The 23,113-nt window shown below is 43.4% G+C and overlaps 2 protein-coding genes across 2 annotated transcripts in view; both read left to right on the top strand.

Moving 5' to 3' along the window:
• Positions 1–10,550, top strand: part of kcnq5a (potassium voltage-gated channel, KQT-like subfamily, member 5a) — a gene marked incomplete at both ends in the record, with an annotated part of 123,074 nt that extends 112,524 nt beyond the window's left edge. Inside the window, 4 exons of the mRNA XM_084321946.1 lie at positions 1,774–1,905; positions 2,794–2,907; positions 8,806–8,929; positions 9,399–10,550. Coding sequence (XP_084178072.1) covers positions 1,774–1,905; positions 2,794–2,907; positions 8,806–8,929; positions 9,399–10,550 — 1,522 coding nt within the window. The remainder of the gene's footprint in view (positions 1–1,773; positions 1,906–2,793; positions 2,908–8,805; positions 8,930–9,398) is intronic.
• A 7,253-nt stretch (positions 10,551–17,803) lies between these two features.
• The window catches only part of ddx43 (DEAD (Asp-Glu-Ala-Asp) box polypeptide 43), a gene marked incomplete at both ends in the record, with an annotated part of 205,995 nt that continues 200,685 nt past the window's right edge, over positions 17,804–23,113 (top strand). Inside the window, one exon of the mRNA XM_084321945.1 lies at positions 17,804–18,065. Coding sequence (XP_084178071.1) covers positions 17,804–18,065 — 262 coding nt within the window. The remainder of the gene's footprint in view (positions 18,066–23,113) is intronic.

Genomic DNA, 23,113 nt, shown 5'->3' with positions numbered 1-23,113 from the left:
TTTCCATGGATATAGTTGGATATTGTAAATATGTGGTTTTATCAAATAGTAATTTATTGATGTCACTGTCCTGGGGTTCCTGGGAAATGCCTACATGTTTTGATACTTTATCAAAGTGTTTTTGGTAGATGGTCATAGAAGGGACAGTAAAGTAGTGTAATAAGTGGGTTTCATTTTCTTATTTCATCAAGTTCACAGTAATGACAAGAGCCTCTGATCTTCCTCCAGTGTACCTTCTTGTGTCAATATCTAATGTCAATATCCCGGGAAGGGAACAGAGAGATTGCTGGCTCCTGGATAGATCATACAGATTCAGATTCAGATTCAGAGTTTTATTTGCCACATGGAAACATACATACAAAATCATAAATACCATACCATGGGCAAAAGGAGCAGGAAGAAGAATAAATATTATAGTTACCTGCCCCTTATTCCTAAACTAAACAAGTATTACTCGATGGTCGGCGTACAACCTAATTTACACAAAATAATCATTTATACCATATACAAAGAAACAAACAATCCACAGTTTAAACAAGAACAAATGTAATGATAATAATAATAAAGAATAAAAGAAGGAAAAGAAAATATCTCACTATTCAGATCACATTTGACTTTCATACTGACTAAATTTTTTTTTTTTATAATTCTTTTTGAATTGACAAACACTATTACATCCCTTAAGCTCGTTATGGAGAGAATTCCACAACTTTACACCAATAACTGAAGGACACATCTGTTTAAGTGTGGTACATGCAAACTGATGTTTAAATTTTAATTTCCTCCTACTAAACTCACTTTCTAAATGAAAAAGATTTTGTAGTTTTTCTGGCAGTGTATTATTTCTTGCCCTAAACATAATTAACATTGTTTGAAACTTAACCATGTCTTCAAGTTTAATTATTCTAGATTTAATAAATAATGTGTTTGTGTGTTCTCGATAATTCACTTTATGTGTGATTCTTACAGCCCTCTTCTGTAGTATATATAATGGTTTTATATTGGTCCCATAAGTATTCCCCCATACTTCAACACAGTAACTGAGATAAGGTGAGATGAGTGAACAGTAGAGTGTTCTCATTGCCTCATACTCTAACACATCCTTTACTTTATTCATAACAAAAATACTATTGGACATCTTTTTTTTTTAACATGTGCTATGTGAGATTTCCATGTTAATTTATCATCCATAATTACACCAAGAAAACGACACAACATATCTTTCACATTCATACACCAAACAAGCAATATGTTCCTAATTTAGGTTTGTGACAGATTCCCTCTGCCCATTTAATTTGTTTGTGTGTCACAATGGTTCACACACAACTTATCCGTCGACTAAAAACACACTTCTTCAATCAATATCTAAAAAATATATATATATTCAATCTAGTTTGCTGCAGCTCAAATGTATCCCCTTGCCCCACTTTGCCTTTTATGTCTCTGTCTGTGTTTTGTGTATTTTGTATGTTTGTTTTTGTTTTTGCTGCCATTTTGGCCAGGTCTTGCTCGAAAAAGAGATCTTTGATCTCAAGTGACTACCTGGTAAAAATAAAGGTTAAATATAATAATAATATGTCTCTACTACTATGCACTCAACACTGCAGCACCCAAGTTTCAACACTGTTTGATGAACATTGTTACTCAGCTGAAAGAGTTCCCTTCCTGCTGATTTGTCTTAGTCTCAGCGTCAGCTTTGTGTGTGTGTGTGTGTGTGTGTGTGTGTGTGTGTTTGTGCATGTGTGTGTGCGTGTGCGTGTGTCCTCTTCCCAGGATCATGAAGTTCCATGTGGCAAAGAAGAAATTCAAGGAGACTTTACGCCCCTACGATGTGAAGGACGTCATCGAGCAGTACTCTGCTGGACACTTGGACATGCTGTGTCGCATCAAGAGCCTCCAGACCAGGTCCGCTCTCTCACACACACACACACACACACACACACACACACACACACACACACACACACACACACACACACACACACACACACACACACACACACACACACACACACACACACACACACACACACACACACACACACACACACACACACACACACACACACACACACACACACACACACACACACACACACACACACACACACACACACACACACACACACACACACACACACACACACACACAGTGATGTCCACATGAATACAAGTACAGTATGTCAAGGATATAAACACTAATAATGCAATCAGATATTGAGAGACAGTTGGTTACAAAAGTGCCTGATTGGCCACATTGTTGCAACACAACAATTGGACAGCATATACACTCTCATCCAGTGGTTTTTATTGCACTATATCATACAGTCTCCATAATGAAGTATAGTAGCTTTTAACCCAGGGGGACCAATGTATTTAGATTCAGTACATCTTAGCCATCTCAGAAACCTGCTAACCTGGTATCATAATCATAATAATCAAATCATAAGTGTGGAAAGACGAAAGTGCGCTTTTAATGTTGAAATCTATTACAATTTTAATTTTAATTAAATTTTTATTTAATGACAAATCTATAAAAAAATTAATCAGACGGTTTTAATGTAAATTCTATGCTTAATTTATGCCTGTCTATAATTATGCCAATTCTATGCTCATTTCATGCCTATGTCTATGTTGTGTCACATCACTGCTGTGAAGCACTCTGGGCTGCCACTCTTGTATGAAAGGTGCTACAGAGATAAAGTGTATTATCATCATCATGATTATGATCTTGTTGTCCATGGAGTGCCGTGGCCTCTCTCACCCAGCGTGTGTGTGTCCTCTCCCCCCCAGACTGGACACCATAGTGGGCCCTCCTCGGAGGCCGCTGGCCAGCCGCGCCAAGACCTTTTCCTCCCCCTCCCTGCATTTATATTACAGTCAGCTGCGCAGGAAGCACTCCCCGGGGTTAGGCCACAATCCCCGTCACGGTCACCCCCCGCCCACTCTGTCCTACGCTAACCAAACCAAACATTACCCCAAACGTCGCCGTAGTTGATAGAAACACCCTTCTTGTCCTGTGTAGTATCTTAAAGGAACACGCCAACCTTTTGGGAAATTAGCTTACCGTCTTCTCCAGAGAGAGAGACAAGAAGATAGATACCAGTTTCCTCTCTGTGCGTTCAGTCGAAAGCTATCTGGCTCCATGTTAGCCTAGCTTAGCACAAACGTTAGACTAGATTAGCACAATGAATGGAAGCGGACAGTGCCGGTTAGCCTAGGCATTGTCCAACTAACACCTCTCCCGAAGGCTAACCGGCACTGTCCACTTACATTCATTGTGCTAAGCTAGGCTAACGTGCAGCCAGATAGCTTTCTACTGAACGCACAGAGAGGAAACTGGTATCTATCTTCTTGTCTCTCTCTGGAGAAGACAATAACCTAATTTCCCAAAATGTTGGCGTCTTCCTTTAACGGTCTTTAAGGAGTTCAACGCTCGATGTGGGTGGATTTCTAACCCTTTGAGGTGTGCAATCGCATCTGACGAGAACATTCTGATGTTGATGTCACAGCTGCTACTGGTTACTGTAAGCTGTAGGGTTCTTCTAGAATGGGGGGTGCTCAGCTGATGTTCCATTAAGGACACCTCACATTAAAGGTCCTGTAAGTGGTATTATTTTGTTAAAATAAATGTTAAATAGCTCTACATTCCGACATCCATCACTGATATAGAGTGTGTGGTCAGTAACATGGGTCTCCCAGTCCCTCCGCTCTGCAATAAACACAAATAACTTGTCTGGTATCCCTTCCCACTTTATCCAATCAGGAGAGAGAACTCCACACAATGGTCTGACAAAAACTGTGTTTGAATCTGCCAGAGCTGTAAGAAAATCGGGCTTAGCTAAATGTCTTGAAATAAGCTAAAGATATCTAGGGTTCTGCAGAGCGGAGGGACTGGGAGACCCATGTTACAGACACTCTATATCAGATGGCTGTCAGAATGTAGAGATACTTATTTTAACAAAAGAATACCACTTACAGCACCTTTAATGAAGAGTTTTCCGATATTAACAAATGCTACACGATCAATCACGTGGGCCTGTAGTTTGATCATGTTTATAATTTTGGAAACTGCATTATGTTTTGGCACGTGGGAATTGAACTCCTTAAACATCCCCAGTGAGTTTGAAGACTCTGTCCTCTAACATCTCAGGGAGAGTGTCAGACTCTCACCTTGGTAACAAACAATTATAATTGCATGCAATTTTTTAACCACTTTTCAATTATTAGGAAAGAAGTAGGCAGATTCATTTTTCTCCCAACCACTGAGATGCATTGTGGTTGATGATTGGTTGGTTGGTTGGATAGCTGGGATAGTAGATATACAATATTGTAGTGTGTATGCATTGGACTGTGATTTTGTGCTCTATTATAGTTTCCATTCTGGGGCAGTAGATGGCACCATTTCTATAGCAGGAAATGCTTAGTGTTTGGGAAGCATGGTGCTTGGATATGTTAGTTTTTGTGAAATGTATGGTGTGTACGTGTACTTGTGTATGGTGGTTGTTTCTTAATGTGTGTGTGTGTGTGTGTGTTTCAGTTTGTACCTGACTGAGTGAGTGTTTGCATGTATGCAATGCATGTGTGTATGTGACTATGTGTATGTGTGTTTTGCACTCTGAAGTTCAGTCTATCTGTCCCGCTCTCTCTCCTCTTTCCCTCTCACTCTCTCCCTCTCTCTCCCTCTCTCACTCTCTCCCTCCCTACCTCTCTCCCTCTCCTTCTCTCTTTCTCTATCACTCTCTGTCCCTCTCTCTCCCTATATCCTCTCTCTCTCCCTCTCTCTGTCCCTCTCTTTCTCCTCTCTCTCTCTCCCTCTCCTCTCCCCCTCTCTATCTCTCTATGTCCCTCTCTCTCTTGCTCTCTATCTCTCCTCTCTGACTATCTCTCTCCCTCTCTCTCCTCTCTCTCTATCCCTCTCCCCTCCCTCTCTCCTCTCTCCCTCTCTCCTCTCTCTATCTCCTCTCCCCCTCTCTCCCTCTCTCTCTCTATCTCCTCTCCTCTCTCTCGCTCTCCTCCTCTCTCCTCGTCTCCCTCTCCTCTCCCTCTCCTCTCTATCACCTCTCCCTCTCTCTCTCTCTCTGACCTCATGTTTCTCCTACAGAATGGCCAGTGGACCGGGCTCTGGGCCCAACCTGAACACCCAACCCAGGAACATGTCGTCCCCTCCTGCCCTGCAGTTATATTATAGCCAGACCAGGAGGGAGCCCTCTAGCCTGGGGTTAGACTGAGCCCTCCCAGTCACACACACACACACACACACCACACACCACACACCACACACCACACACACACACACACACACACACACACACACACACTAGTGGTCTGCAAGGGCCTTGAAATGAAGCCCGTGCCCAGCCCGAGCCCTTGAACTTCAGGCCCTGCCCGAGAATAAGCCTGACTGTAAATAACATTTTAAGCCCTAGCCCGCGTGAAAACCAGAAAATATATATATATATATATTAAACTTAAAAAAAAAATTATTTGTATTTGTTTTAAATATTCGAAACACGGTTTTATATGAACTTAATAAATAAACAAAAACGAAAATGTTCAATAGGTCTACTTAAATAACATAGTGAAAACTAAAGAAACATTAATTATATAGCCAAATATTAAAAAAAAAATTTGTTTTAAATATTCTAAACACTGTTTATATATTAACTTAATAAATAAACAAAAACGAAAATGTCCAATAGGTCTAACTAAATAACACATATCACGCTGAAAACTAACAACCATTCTATAGCCTGTTTCGCAAATGCCTATCTATTTCCCAGCGCTCGCGTTAGACTGACTCACACGGCAGCCTCACACGGCAGCCTCGTAAAACGTAAAACGTATTTGAAGGCTATATGGAATCTTCTTTGACACACACACACACGACACAATAGCCTACTCAGTCACTATACAAACAAACAGAAAACAGAAATCAGATTTCGAGCAGAGCAACATTTATATAATGAAAGCGCAACAGAAAAGGGCAGCAGCGACCCCCCACACACCAGCAAATAATAATAATCAGACTCACCACTTCGCTGTGTTGATGTCAGCAACGCGTTGAACAACGTTAACAAAACTTCGCCAACCGGCTACATACATCCAAGAACAAATTAAAACGTTCGCCAACTGGCTATATTCCACCTTCAACCTATGCCACTTCGGTCTGGTTAATTTGTTCATCATCCACCTGAGGGCTTCATCACTGTTCTACTCCCCTCGAGTTCTCCCTGCAGGCTGCGGTAATTACATCCAAATGTTTCCAAAAATGCAACTTTCCCTTGACTATTTTATCTGTTAACTTATACATCTTGACTCCTCAGACACGAGGCTTTCACTCTCTGATGACAGCACTACGTTACGCAAAAATGAAACAGAAACTTAAGGTTATCCTATAACCCTAGTTATATGAGTATAGAGAGCGCGCAATAAAGAAAAATAAAAGACGGCGCTGCCCGGCCCGGCCGAGCCCAAATTATTTATAATAAAAAAAAGCCCTACCCAGCCCGAACCCGTCGGGTAGGGCCCCGTCGGGCACGGGCAGGGTTGCAGTGCACTAACACACACACACACACACACACACACACACACACACATACACACACACACACACACACACACACACACACACACACACACACACACACACACACACACACACGCCACCACCACCACTACCAAAACGTGTCACACACTCAGAGCTCCTAGCCTGATGGACCTGTGGAACACAGCAAGCTCTGGCCTGAGTGGCTTCCATGGGCCTGGCAGGTCAGGCTTCCAGAGCTCCATCCCTTCCTCTAATCCACTCCAGTTCATCAGATAGGGGCTCTGTTTAGAGATGACAGTATAGCCTGTTTGTGTGGCTTCTGTAGTGAATAAGAAGCTCATTTGTGTGCAGTAGTGGGTGTTTGTAAATGTTTCCTAATCTTTGGAAACATTTAGCCGTGCAACGTGTTAGAAGAGGCATCGCTAGCGGTAGAATGCGGTCATTCAATCAATAAACCGATTTATAATCAATGATCCAATAACAAAGACATTTTAGTCAAAGCAAAGAGTGATTGATGAGATTGGTGAGATCACTGGTTTGTGTGACTGATCTGATAGAGCCGGGCTGCCCAAACAGAGTCCAAAGAGCCCAACGCAGAGCCCAAAGCAGAGCCCAAAGGAGAGCCCGCAGAGGGCTCCAGAGATAATAAGGTGCTTCTATGCCAGTTTTCACCTCAAGGAGCCGAACTGATCATTTTATGAGACTGTTGTCTCATGGATCTGAGAAGATTTTGGTTGTAAGTGTAATGGCCGCTTGTCACTCCCCGATTGTGTTGACAGGCGTCACGATGCATCACGCATAATTAGTTCTCTACTCAGTAACAAAGTTTGTGATGTAAATATAGTAGAATGTCCAAGCTGCGACTGGTGTGGTTTGCAGGGTTTTATTGTCAAAAAAGAATAATAGTGAATAAATGGTTAAAACAGAACAGTTGTCAGTTGCTCAAATGATCAGTTCCAAACAGTGAAACAGGTAGAAAAACGTATCTCATTAGCAGGTGCATGCATTACACTGATCAGCAAGGTATCTTATGGTAGAGGTGGTGTGCCCCCTAGAGTTCAAACATAAATACGACACCAAAACGAATAGAAATTCCACAAGTCGGTTTCTGCTTCTACAGTAAGATATGATTAAGTCCAGAATTCCACAACCCTTTACGGTAGAACAGTGGAGAAACCAAAATAGTCACTATTAATGTTCTCCCAGTGGGATAACTTCTGGTGAGTGACATAGTGAAATTAAACTATTCCCTGTTTTTCTAGGGGACCCCCTGAAACATCCTCCAGGACCCCTGGGGCTCCCGGGACCCCACGTTGAGAACCACTGTTCTGTTAGAAATCTGTTTTGAGGCGATTTAACTATATTTGAGGAGGGATTCAACCATATTGACTATTACAAGGTACAGACACACTGACATTAGCCTGCCCTAGACCTAATACACTATCATTTAATGTAAATATAATTTAATATTATGTTACATTTGTGAAATGATCTATGTCCAGTGACATTGGCCTCTTGTCAGTGGTTTGGGCCAGTGTCAGTGCGTTTAGGCCTCTTGTCAGTGCGTGTAGGCCTCTTGTCAGTGCGTTTAGGCCTCTTGTCAGTGCGTTTAGGCCTCTTGTCAGTGGGTTTGGCCTCTTGTCATATGCGTTTGGGCCTCTGTCAGTGAGACACAGTGTGATCTACAGGTGTGAGTCTCTACTAACCCTAACACTGACATGCTGTAGAGACAGTGTGCTCTACAGGTGTGAGTCTCTACTAACCCTAACACTGACATGCTGTAGAGACAGTGTGATCTACAGGTGTGAGTCTCTACTAACCCTAACACTGGCATGCTGTAGAGACAGTGTGATCTACAGGTGTGAGTCTCTACTAACCCTAACACTGACATGCTGTAGACACAGTGTGGTCTACAGGTGTGAGTCTCTACTACTAACCCTAACACTGACATGCTTCCTAGCTGTAGGTCTGTTGCCTGCTTTGGATTAAGAGACCAGGGGGGGACTGGTTAATATAAAACCAAATTCCACTGCAAATGATTAATGGCTCTGTGTGTGTGTGTGTGTGTGTGTGTGTGTGTGTGTGTGTGTGTGTGTGTGTGTGTGTGTGTGTGTGTGTGTGTGTGTGTGTGTGTGTGTGTGTGTGTGTGTGTGTGTGTGTGTGTGTGTGTGTGTGTGTGTGTGTGTGTGTGTGTGTGTGTGTGTGTGTGTGTGTGTGTGTGTGTGTGTGTGTGTGTGTGTGTGTGTGTGTGTCAGGGTGGATCAGATCCTGGGGAAGGGACATGTCCCAGTGGATAAGAAGATCAGGGACAAACTCCAGTCTGACGCCGACATGGAGGACGTCAGCATGTTGGGACGTGTGTGCAAGGTGGAGAGACAGGTGAGTGAGTGAGTGAGTGAGTGAGTGAGTGAGTGACAAATATATAAAAAAAAAAATAAATAAAACTCTTGACTTGACTTCTCTCTGAACCATGTACCTATCCTGTACTTTACATGGAAAATAAAGGATATTGTATAAAATCACATATTTAGATTGAATAGAATGCCCTGAGCACCATATGAGTATGTACATTATATTGTCCCTCTATGTACAATAAACTAAAGTATCTCTATCTATGTATTTCTTTCTCTCACCTTATTTCCCTCCCTCCACCCTTCCTGTCCTCCCTCTCCCCTCCCTCTTTTCCATCCATCCTCCCTTTCATCCCTCCTTTTTCCCTCCCTCTTTCCTCCCTCCTCCCTCCATCCTTCCTCTCCTCCCTCCTTTTCCCCCTCCTTTCATCCCCTCCATCTCCCCTCCCTCCCTCCCTCCCTCCCTCCCTCCCTCCCTCCCTCCCTCCCTCCCTCAGGTAACATCCATCGAGTCCAAGCTGGACTCCTTGCTGGATGTGTACCGTCAGGTCCTCCAGAAGGGCTCCTCTGCCCTCACCCTCTCCTCCCTCCCTCTGTTTGAATTGGACAACCAACACCACCACCATCCCACTGACTACCAGAGCTCCATCCTCAGCAGGGACTTCTCCTCTTGCACCTCCCAGGGCAGTGAGCAGGGCGGGGGTGGAGGAGGTGGAGGTGGGGTGTCCCGGTCCAACCTTCCTAGGGGCCTCCAGCTCATTCTGGCTCAAGCTGAAGATGACCTCCCCCTGGACTCCGCCCCGCCCTCTTACCCCCCCTCCACAGCCTCCCTCACCCCCTCACCCCTCCTGCCTCCCGACAGCCCCTACCCAGTCCTAGTCACCCCCAGCAGCACCTCCAATAGAGCGCAGTTCCCCCTGCCGCCGCTACCCCCCCCGGTAGGTTTCACCCTCCAGCTACCCCCCACGGTGCACCCCGGCCCCCCCCGATGCTCAGATGGAGGGGCTGGAGAAGAGGGGAACCTGGCGCCCTCTGTGCTCCTGGGCTCCGGCCAGGGCGGTGAAGAGGAAGGGGACGATGAGGCGTGCCCTGCCAGGGTGCAGCTGAGGGGTGGTCTGAAAGAGGATGGGGTCTGGAGGAGAGACCTGAGCCTGGAGGTGAACCCCCTGCTGCTACTCTCTTCTAGCCCAAATAAGAGCCCTTCAGACCGGGCAGTTGGTCTCGGGAAGTCCCTGTCTGCTCAGAATCTGAGCCAGCCTTTGACTGACCATGCCCCTTGCCTCTCCTCCCCGCTCAACAGCAGCAGCAGCAGTAGTGGTGGAAGTGATGCTTCCCATGGCAACGCCCACGGTAACCTTAGCAACTGGGGCGATACAGAACTCTTCATAGGCGAGTGCAAGCCGGAGCCAGCAGAGGAGCACTTCAGCTTCCTGTCCAATCCCCCCGTGACCACCGCGGGGCCCTCAGACCTTCTGCAGACTGAGACGGGGGCCAGTCCACCGACCCCCAGGAGCAACCAGGCCAGTCCACAGACCCCCAGGAGCAACCAGGCCGGTCCACAGACCCCCAGGAGCAACCAGGCCGGTCCACAGACCCCTAGGAGCAGCGCAGAGACCTTTAGTCAGCCCCCACACATACAGCTAACATAACCCTTTTATATACTGTACACACACATACACAGGTAGAGAGAGAGAGAGGGATAGAGGGAGAGAGAGAGACCGACTGATAGAGACAGACTGAGAGGCAGGGAAATATAGAGAAAGACAGAGATACTCAGAAACACACACACACACACACACACACACACACACACACACACACACACACACACACACACACACACACACACACACACACACACACACACACACACACACACACACACACACACACACACACACACACACACACACACACACACACACACACACACACACACACACACACACACACACACACACACACACACACACACACACACACACACACACACACACACAAACTACCAACGGCAACAAATGTGACCAGTCTGTGAGGACATCTCAGTCCGTACAGGGCTATGGCTGACACTACATAAACTGGGATTAATATTATAATTTTTTACACATACAAGTGCTTGACTTCAGAGACACTCTTTTGGAGAAGACAAATAGACAGGACGTCTCTCACCTTGTCTTCAGAGACACTCAGAGAAGACAAAGAGATGTCTCTCACCTCATCCAGTGTCTGTTACTGGCAATGAAAGATGTCATTGCTACCTTTACTTAATAATGCTCTCATACATATCATTGCATGGACTATTGCCTCACAAATGGAGTATATTGGGTGAATATTGGTCTGGTGATGAAAAGTAGGAGGCGTAGTTTTCTCCCACACACAGTAGTTGAGGAAAACTTTGAAAATCTATATAAAAATGCAGCCATCTGCTCCCATATGTGATGATAGTCTCACTGACCTGCCCGGTCATGTAAGATGTGATGTCAAAACTGCAGTTTCCAAATAACATTCCCTCAAATATTTCAGATACAATTTTGAAAGAAATTTCTGTTAAAATCATGTATTTGTTATTATCAATGTAGACGATTTTTATCACAAATACCATTCGCCTGATTCACTTTGCCGCCATGTTGGTCACGTTTGATTCAATGTGAGGAACGGAATGCGGAAGTTGCCCATTCACTTCAAGAAATGCCTTCAAGAACCGAACTGTCAGAAACAACAGGCAGGACATTAATCACCTGACTCATTGTTTTTCCTCCACGCACAGTTTGCGTGTTTTGAAATACATGGAAGTGATTTAAATGATAAATGGACTTAATTTAAATAGTGCTTTTATCAAACATGCTCTCTGACGGTGAGACCAACATGCCGACCTGCTCATCGGGAGCAGTTAGGGGTCAAGTGTCTTGCTCAAGGACACTTCTACACGCTGCCAGGAGGAACCGGAATCGAACCGGGAACCTTCTGATTACCAGACTTACCGTTCTACCTCCTGAGCCGCTGTCGCTTACTTGAAGCCCCTTGAAATGCGTTCATAGCAATCTGCTAAATATGCTCCGAAGTGAACAAGGCGAATAGAAAGTTGATAAATGATATTGAATTATCACCCAGCCCTAGTATGATGTACTGAGGTTAGGTTTAAGGTAAGGGGTTATCACCCAGCCCTAGTATGATGTCTCCACTGAGGTTAAGGTATGGGGTTATCACCCAGCCCTAGTATGATGTCTCCACTGAGGTTAAGGTAAGGGGTTATTACCCAGCCCTAGTATGATGTCTCCACTGAGGTTAGGGTTAAGGTAAGGGGTTATCACCCAGCCCTATTATGATGTCTCCACTGAGGTTAAGGTATGGGGTTATCACCCAGCCCTAGTATGATGTCTCCACTGAGGTTAGGGTAAGGGGTTAGATTTATAAACATTTTAGGTGAAAATGATGATACCACTGTAGAGATACGCAAAGTGAGCCCTCACATCAGACCTAACTGTGTGCTCTCAACCTAGCATGAAACACTGCACGTTTACATTGCAGTATCAGCACTATTCAGCCAAGAGCAATCCAACATGTCCGACACAAGACGTCCTTCTGCATGCTAAACTAATGTAACCTTCAAACGCTTAGGTGGTGATAGAAAGCAGAAACCTGCCTGTATTATATTATAATCTAATCTAATCAGAACTAATGTAATAACAATGAAGTGGAGCATTCTCTGTTCCTTAAGTTAAGCTCCTGATAACCTACTTTTTCCCCTAACAAATTGTACAGTTAATTTTTTTTTAAAGAAAGTTCATGACAGATTCTTTCAAAAGCTGATCTTGCAATATGTCTGGTTAGTTTTTTTTGTTTTTATACATATTTTCAGAATCTGCTCTTCTGAAGTTGGCTTGATAAACACTAAACCAAAAACAATCACGGTACCAAGTATTCTATATGACCTGATTGATTACAGGCAGAATGACTTGATGAAAATATGAATATGAAGTCTATCAGCAATTCTGATACAGCTACAGTATACAAGGCCAGTTGTCCTGGCGACGGTACTGTTTCTCTGTGACCACTAACAATAACCCAGTCTGTACCGTGTGAGTGCTGCTGAGCGTTACTGAGCACAGTCACAGCTGGATCTGCTGAACACGTCCCAACATGGTAGAAGCTCTGCTTCTTTCCACCTTGTTTGAACACAGACAACTGCTAAATATGCACAAAACTGTCAGCCATGTATGTTGTGGTTGCACCTTTACGCTCCGGAAGGTGCACCTTACGCTCCTGAAGGACGGCCAGACACAGCAGTCTTAAATGTCTTTTCATTCATCATGTTTTTATTTGTATTGTTTTTTTTTTGGTTTTTTTCTTGAATGGTAGATAAGTGCATCGCTTAGTGGATTAATATAGCCTAATGTAGAATGTAACTTGCGTTATCATTTACCAGAAGACAATAACGTGTGGATCAGATGGAGTTTGAAAGTGAAACAGTCCATGTAGTAGTAGTGCTGGTATGAGATAAAGGTCTATTACTAACTTGAAAGCACAACTATCATGGTGGTGTCTGGGAGCCTGGAAATGGGACATTTTGATTGGTTGTGGTTGATGCAGAGGGAGTGGCCTAAGGCCAACCAACATGTCCGCTACAGGCTTATTCTCAGGCAGGACTCAACACACTTTTTAACCACTACGAAATCAAATGGACTTTGAAATAGAAATCGGTCTGTAATGGAAACAATTCATGAAACAAAACAATCCAGTAGGTCATTTTGCATTTTGTAAATTGCATTTTTATTGCATTTCAAAATCATGTTATCTATCCCATTGTTTGGCTGCAGTATATGGCCTATGGTTGTCTGATCTAATGTTGAGGCACAGCCAGTAGTTTCAGGTTAAAGGGGCACTTCACTAAAATAACTAATACATAATGATATAATACTGGTCTCTATAGACCAGAGGCAGTATAATAGTCTCTCTAGACCAGAGACAGTCTATAGTCAATATAGACCAGAGACAGTATATCATCTCTCTAGACCAGAGACAGTCTGTATCTATAGACCAGAGACAGTCTACAATCTCTCTAGACCAGTCAAATTATTTGTTTTAGTCAGTTTAAAAATCTAATTAAAATAATAGCATCACAACCAAATAGCTAATGAACCAAATATCTAAAAGATGTGATGAAAATCTTGTTCAGGGGATCATTTTAATATTGGGTATGAAAAAATTAAGACTGGGTATGAACATTTTGTTCAAACCTATGGTGAAATGCCCCTTTAACTCTTGTGCCTCTTTATATGGTTACAAATCACCTTGTTTTTCTCCTGCTGCTCGTAATGTATTACACAACTGGCCTTAAATGCTTGATAATGTTTGTCTTTCTTTAAGATTAATTTATTAAAGTGCACATGGCAGAGGTTACATGTTCTCTGGATGAGAAATGCAAAAATAATTGTATTATTCATCAATAAACTACTAAACTAAATAATTGTCTTTGGTGTCTGAGTGCTTTTTAGTGGGTCTATCAAAGGAGTTCATACTGTATTCACAGAGAAAATAATGTTGCAGTATGTCCCGTGGTATGTCTCCTATACCTGCTGTATGTCCCGTGGTACGTTTCCTTTCCTACCTGCTGTATGTCCCGTGGTACGTTTCCTTTCCTACCTGCTGTATGTCCCGTGGTACGTCTCCTTTCCTACATGCTGTATGTCCCGTGGTACGTTTCCTTTCCTACCTGCTGTATGTCCTGTGGTACGTCTCCTTTCCTACCTGCTGTATGTCCCGTGGTACGTCTCCTTTCCTACCTGCTGTATGTCCCGTGGTACGTTTCCTTTCCTACCTGCTGTATGTCCTGTGGTACGTCCTTTCCTACCTGCTGTATGTCCCGTGGTACGTCTCCTATACCTGCTGTATGTCCTGTCACTGTGGTACGTCTCCTTTCCTACCTGCTGTATGTCCCGTGGTACGTCTCCTTTCCTACCTGCTGTATGTCCCGTGGTACGTCTCCTATACCTGCTGTATGTCCCGTGGTACGTCTCCTTTCCCACCTGCTGTATGTCCCGTGGTACGTCTCCTTTCCTACTATGTGAGAATGCTGTTCATCGACTACAGCTCAGCATTCAATACCATAGTCCCCTCCAAACTCATAGCCAAGCTCAGGGACCTGGGCTTGAACTATGACCTCTGCCAGTGGGTCTTGGACTTCCTGACGGGCAGACCCCAGGTGGTAAGAGCAGGCAACTGCACCTCCTCATCCATCACGCTCAACATAGGGGCCCCTCAGGGCTGTGTTCTGAGCCCCCTCCTCTACTCCCTGTACACACATGACTGCGTAGCACAGCGGAACAACAACACAATCATCAAATTTGCTGATGACACAGTAGTGGTGGGCCTGATCTCTGCCAACGACGAGAGGGCCTACCTGGAAGAGGTAGAGAATCTGTCACAGTGGTGTCAGGAGAACTGCCTCTCCCTGAACGTCAGCAAAACAAAAGAGATGATTGTGGACTTCAGGAGGTCGGGGGTCAAGGACTACAGCCCCCTCAGCATCGACGGGGCACCGGTTGAGAGAGTGAACAGTTTCAAGTACCTCGGAGCCCACATATCCGAGGATTTGACATGGACCACACACATTGACAGTGTTGTGAAGAAGGCACGACAACGCCTCTACTTCCTCAGGCGCCTAAGGAAGTTCCAAGTCAGTCAGAAGATCCTTAGGAACTTCTACTCATGTACAATAGAGAGCATCCTGACTGGCAACATCACCTCCTGGTTTGGGAATAGCACTGCACAAGACCGAAGCAGACTACAAAGAGTGACACGTTCAGCCGAACGCACAATTGGAGGGGGGCTCCCCACCCTCCAGAACATTTACAACAAGCGTTGCAAGGGCAAGGCTAAGAGAATCATTAAAGACTCCAGTCACCCGAACAACTGCCTCTTTGAACTGCTGCGGTCAGGCAAGCGATACCGGAGTCTCAAGGCGAGCACAGAAAGACTCAGAAGAAGCTTCTATCCCCAGGCCATCAGGCTGCTAAACGAACAATGAACACTATGCAACAACCATCAAATGCACACAGCACACACACCCACACGCACACACTCACTTAAACAAACAACACACTGCAGCACCCACTCTCCACACTTTAGATCACACAAACACACTTTATATTTATTGATAAAGGATTTGCACTACAACTCGTACACCTACTGTAAATTGTACCTAAATTGCACCTCATCCCATTTCTGCCTTGCACTATATAGTATTGTATATTAGTACACTGCATAGTATTGTATATTATATGGTAACTCAGTTACGTCTATTCTGCATCGAACATTGTACATATGTCTATACTGAACACTGTGACCTAATTTTTTTTACTTCTAATTTACATGCTATACTATGTTATTTTATTTCATACTTATCTTGTCTTGCACAGTCTCTGGAGCGTAACAGTAAGAAGCATTTTGTATAAAAGTATTCTGTACTTCTGTATGACAACTATTAAAGAAAACTTGAAACTTGAAACTTGAAACCTGCTGTATGTCCCGTGGTACGTCTCCTTTCCTACCTGCTGTATGTCCCGTCACCGTGGTACGTCTCCTTTCCTACCTGCTGTATGTCCTGTGGTACGTCTCCTTTCCTACCTGCTGTATGTCCTGTGGTACGTCTCCTTTCCTACCTGCTGTATGTCCTGTCACTGTGGTACGTCTCCTTTCCTACCTGCTGTATGTCCCGTGGTACGTCTCCTTTCCTACCTGCTGTATGTCCCGTGGTACGTCTCCTTTCCTACCTGCTGTATGTCCGTGGTACGTCTCCTTTCCTACCTGCTGTATGTCCTGTGGTACGTCTCCTTTCCTACCTGCTGTATGTCCCGTGGTACGTCTCCTTTCCTACCTGCTGTATGTCCGTGGTACGTCTCCTTTCCTACCTGCTGTATGTCCTGTGGTACGTCCTTTCCTACCCTGTGGTACGTCTCCTTTCCTACCTGCTGTATGTCCCGTGGTACGTCCCTCATCTGGTGCGTCCTAACTCAACAGCATAGAGGTCTGAGGCTGATGGGAGGAACATGATGGAGGGATGGAGATGAACAGAGAGAGAGAGGGGGAGGGGGTCTGGAGGTTAGTTATGATTCCTCTTGTATTCCTCAACTGAATCAGCTGAGCCACATACACCAACTATTACATTAATAACGTTAGCTAGCTATATAATAATATATCATATTTTTGCCACATTAAAGAATCTAATCTAATCTACTAGTCTGCCGCTTGTCTACTATGCTGGTTATTTGAACATAGATTTAATTTGGATTTATTCCGAAATAAAGGACCAAATGGCTGTTTTTACATTTCTCTTTTGAGAATAACATTGTAAAATGTATTGCATATTTAATACAATTCCGTTATTTAATTTAAACTTGGCAAAAGGAAACACCAGCATTTGAGCAGATATTTCATGTGGGTTTGAAAGAAGACGAAAAACGTGTTTAATTCGCTTGGTTGGTGTGAATTGAAGATAGATTGTACGTGGACAGGGGCCCAATAAATAATTGGTGTGAATGTTGGATATGACCAGAGAAATAACAAGCTGCAAAACCGGAAGTCGCCACTCGTCATAATAAATAATAAAATTAATCTTAGAAGTTGTTTATCTTTCATCATATAATGTATTACCCATTTACCATTGTCATACCGTTATGTGTATGTATGTATTTCAGTCTTGAGATAAAAAAATAAATAAAAATAGATACGTATGTTTGCTAGCATCTACCTGGAAACAGGAGGAGGAGGTCACACACACACGTGGTCACTCCACCAACACCGGATATTAAAGTTACTCGCTGGTTCTGATTGGCAGGTGTCTAGTTAGTTAGTTAGTCGGCGTGTGCTCTCTGTGGTCAGTCAGACTCAGAGCACGTTTACAATGTCGGACTGGGAAGATGATTACGACAGGACAGGTGCTGCTGTCAAGAAGTCTACACCTATTATCAAAGCCCCGGAGTATAAGTCGTCTTTCGGAGATACCGGGAGTAATAATAACAACGTGTGTTTCGGTGTAAGAAACGCATGTGGAGGAGCACGAGGCGGGAGAGGCGGCCTACGCGAGCCTCCCGAGTCCCGAGGCGGGAGCGGGACAGGCGGCCTGAGTTTTAACGTGGACAGCGCGTCCATCGGGAGAGTCATAGGTAAGTTAGGCGACAACAGCTGAGTTGAGTATGTTTAGCTAACGTCAGGTACTAACGTTATTTTCTAGCTCTAATGTAATTCCCTAGCTACATGCTAACTTTAGTTATCATTTAGTTAAAATGTGCGCGTGATAGATTTTTTCGTGCGTGTGAAGTTGATTGATTGAACACTTTAACAGATTGCAGAATGGGTACAATACAGTACAGTTCAATACACACAATTGTCAAGGGGATGCAGACCAGAGAAATACTTTTGTCTTGTTTACAATGTAAACTTTACATCAGGGTCCCCCATTTTCAATTCATCAGGACATGACATACAGATAGACAGTACTGCTACACTATACATTTATGACATACCAGATTTGCAAATACAGTACTGTTCGTGATTCAAAAAGAGTCCAGAAAAGAGAGTATATTTGATGTAAAACTGTACATTGGAGGAGGTTGGGTGGGGGGGGGGGGGGGGTGGGTAGGAGGGGTTGGGGGGGGACACTGTACTATACAAGCAAAACTGTACATTGGAATATTGACAACCATACTAGGTAATTTACTGTACATTGGAGGGGGTTGGGTTAGGACATTTACAGGGGCCAGTTTCGAATTTCAGTCTCCCGTAGGTGTTCTTTGAGAGTGGTTTTGAAAGTGGGTAGTGATTCACATTCCTTTACGCAGGGGTGTCAAACTCATTTTCACAGAGGGCCACATCAGCATTATGGTTGCCCTCAAAGGGCCAAAGACCATATAAATGTTAATGTGACTCATTTACATATTGTTAAACATGTTGTTTCTGTATTTATTACTTATTCAAGTTATACATTTTGCATAGATGTAAAAATATATGTTAGCTTATGTTATTTTAACAAATAATTTTAGTTTATCAGAACCCCATATTACTCCATCAATCAATGATCAAACCATTCAACTAAATAACAAAGAAGAATATCATCAAATACAAGCTATGACATTAAGTTTGTTCAAAACCTTTTTGTCACAGTCAAGAGGGGCATAACTAACAACTGTGAGCTGCAAAGAACATGTGGGACAGATGTAGCAGATGTTACAAAAACAAATGGCTGCACACAACCTTGCAGAGGCCATACATCCAACTAATGGAAGATAGTTTAATTAACTTTAATTAACAGATTGCAGAATGGGTACAGTACAGCTCAATACACACAATTGTTAAGGGGATGCAGACCAGAGAAAGACTTTCGACTTGTTTACATCAGGGTCCCCCATTTTCAATTCGTAATGAAATTGCTATTATGTGTCTGCATGAACACACAACTGTAACTGTACTCAAAAATAACAAAATAAGGGTTGTCTCAGTTCACAACTATATTGGTCAAGTTTTGGCACGTCCCTACAGCTTCTTATTCAATTGAGCGAGATGCTTGGTTATGTCACACAGCCAGTTTGCATCTGACAGTTCAGACAATATTTCTTCAACCCTTTGTTACCTATTCCGCCTGGATCTTTTTTGTATTTTGGGCTGTAAAATTGTCAAAGAATGTCTGAGGAGTAAGTGCTTTTGGCTTTTTTCCTTTGTTACTTCATCAATACCTCAGATGTTCAACATACATGTATGTGTAAGAATGTGTAATAACTAAGGCTGTCAAAGTTTTATTAACGCATTAACCCACAATTCTTTTAACGCCGCTATTTTTTAACCCAAGATTAATGTTTAAAAAAAATATATATATATTTTTACCAGAGCTCTTGGGGGGCCACATCAAATGACGTGGCGGGCCACATTTGGCCCACGGGCCATGAGTTTGACACCTATGCAGCTTTGGGTAGGGCGTTCCACATTGATGTCGCATAATTGCGAAACGTGTTTAGTCCCTTGTTTGAGCCGAATCTGGGTTTAACATGATTTGTGGAGCTCCCCCTGGTGTTGTGATCGTGGTATTCACTGACCTTTGGGGAGTATTTTGACATGTACATGGGTACCTTGGTCGTGTAGTGTAGTGTATCTTGTAGACCAGGCTCATTGCAAGTTGCTGTACTCTGTCGTCTACTCTAGGTTGTCAAAGTGGGCAGGGGTGAGGTGGGTTCTAGGAGTAAGGTCAAGCAGTATGACCAGTTTGTTTTGAGATGTTTGTAATTTAGTTTTTTAGGTGCTTTGGTACCATGAGGTGCAAGCATAGTCGTAGTACCCTTGAATGAGTGCTCCTGCCAGTCTTCAGTACCAGAGAGGAGATCCGGTACAAGAATCGAGTTCATTTCATTGGTTGACTTTTTTTTATTACATTGGATGCCATTTTGTCACAGGAAAGATTAGCCTCTAGGATGGAACCCAGGTAGGTAATTTCATCTTTCCTTGTGACAATATTGTCACCCACTAGTCTGTAACTGAGAAGCCGTCGGTCTTGCTGAGTTTGTTAGTGTTTGAGTTCAGTGGCCTAAAATTTTTTTTTTTTTTTTTTTTTTTTTTTTTTGCTTTTTTGTAAATGTTTTTAAGTACCACCAGCAGTACCACCAAGTACCACTAGTGGTACGCGTACCACAGTTTGAGAACCACTGACCTAGATTATTGTGCACCTGTATGGTCCTCTGCATCCAGGGAGCGAAATTAACTTTTTGACTCACCGGCCAGTGGCGGGTAGATGGGAAGAATCTACCCGCCAAGCATATTTCTTACCTGCCAAATTTTTTTGATTAAAAAAATATATATATATATATTTTATATAATTTTTTTTTTAAATAAAATATATATTATATAATCATACTTGTAGTTGTATTATCTGCGAGACATCGCCACCACGCAATAAGTCAAAATGCTCGCTATCTGCAAACAGCTCCACTGTCTGTGTGTATACTAGGGGTGCACAGATATATCGGTCGGGTATCGGTATCGGCCGATAAGTGCCTTGTTGACTGCTATCGGCCTATCGGCCGATAAGCTCAAATGTGCCGATAGCAGTCGCCGATAAATACCCATCAATTTGTGTAGCGTCAAAAGGCAAAAAAAAAAAAGTTCACTCGCGACCTACCTGCAGTGCACAACGCCCGCCGTCCCCCACACACACACACAAGCTACTGCATCAAAGTAACTAGTACTTATGATTAACAAGGCATTCGTTTTGTGGCATTAGCGTTATATAGTTAGTGTTACACGGACAATAACATCAGCATATTATTATTACCCATAGCAGCAAGTAGAGCTGCCGCGGTATTGATTATTTCCTTATCGCACAAATTTGCAAAATATTTCCTACCGCCGCGGTTTTTACCGCACGCACACAAAAAATTAAAAAAAAAGTTTGAATGCATTTTTTTTTTTAGTAGTAGTCTACTCTTTATAGCATATAGCCTGCCTCTAGTCTAAATGTCTATCTTTAGAGGATGACTTTGCAGCATGAATATTGTTTGGGATTCGGCAAGCACGCATTAGTTATTGAAAGTGAAACACGGATGCGCAGTTCACTCGGTGTCGCGGGCACCCCCCCGACCCTTTCTTATTATTATTACTATAAAGTTACTACTTTATAATAAAGGCATTCGTTTTGTGGCATTGACATTATATAGTTATGCGTTCAATAACATCAGCGTATTTACCGGACCATAGCAAGCAATACTCTATTCATATCTCAGTTCCTTTCTTTGCTCAGAGCGTGCTGAGTTGTCCCATTCTGCGGTCTGTTAATAAAGTTTTCAATCAGACAAGTGTATAGAACGAAGGGCTTTTATTATAACATTCGTTGCAGACAGTAAAATCATTATGTCTCGTTTAGTACTCCTGAAGAGCGATGATAGTCCACTCCGGCGGAGAGTTAAAGCTAACGTTATTAGCCGTGTTGTGATGTGCTGACATTCAGGAAGTAAAAACGTGTGACGCGTCTCTCTTCTGACCAATCAGTGGTCTGCAATGTTTCACGTGACTTTTCTGGTACCCAATAGGGTCGCTTGGAACCTCGATAGACGAGTAGGGTATATCTGCAGAGCCGCAAGCCCAACGAGAGGAGGGTAAATTATTATTATTATTATAAAAAAACAGCGGTGACGCGGTATTCAGCCTACTCTGCGGTGGCCGTGATGTAACAGCGATACCGCGGTAATGCGGTAATCGCGGCAGCTCTAGCAGCAAGGCATTACTCCGAGTCCGTTCATTAGCTACCGGGAGATGCAAGACCAACGTTACTGGTGAAAATGTGATTTGCGTTGGAATACTCCTTTGTCAACTTGCTGTACTTGGCTTGCAGGTCTGCAGCCATTATTGCTGCATTATTAATAGCCCCAACTTTAGCCAAGGTAACGTTATGGCTAAACCTTTAACAATAGTTAACGCTAGCTTTCGGTTAGCTGTTCAATGCTATTAATAACACAACTCCCCGTCAACACCCTCTCTCGGGAAGATGGCATTTAAGAAAGTATCTGCTGTTAAAATGAAGTGTTACACGTTCAATAACAAGCATATTATTTACCCGAAGATAGCTGTAAACAAGGCATTACTCCGTTAGTCCGTTCATAGCTCGGTTCCATTCCGTTGCTCATTCCGTACCCAACTACACATTCTGCAATCTGTTAATAAAGTTTTCAACCAGACAAATGTATAGAAAGGCTTTGTTTTATTATAACATTTGTTGCAGTAAAATCATTATGTCTCATTTGGTCATGCTGTGGACCGCCGGTCGGCGGGCGCCGGGCCGGGCAGCTAACGTAGCTACGTTAAGTGTGTTCTTCTGCAGTGCTCTCGCAAACAGAACAATGGCGGCATGCCCGGAAGTAGAAAAATGTATAAACGCTTGCCGATTGGTGGTAAGGACAGCAGGAGGTGGGTGCTAGCGGTGTGGCGTAATTGGCCGAATCGACTGTCAATCAAAATGGTTCCATTGCATTGGTTGAAAGCTCTGGTTGAGAAAATAGTATCCCTCTGCAGGCGATAGAGTCGATACTGGGAGAGAGATAGTGATACCATAAACATATTTCTTGATGTTTCCTTTTTTTAAGTAAGTAAAGAGGCCTACTAGGCCTGCCACGATAACAAATTTTGCTGGGCGATTAATTGCCCCCGAAAATATCGCGATAAGCGATATTATTGC

This window comes from Notolepis coatsorum (assembly GCF_963971535.1).
Source record: "Notolepis coatsorum genome assembly, chromosome: 9".
Taxonomy (NCBI): Eukaryota; Metazoa; Chordata; class Actinopteri; order Aulopiformes; family Paralepididae; genus Notolepis; species Notolepis coatsorum.
This window is presented reverse-complemented; position numbering and strand designations above follow the sequence as displayed.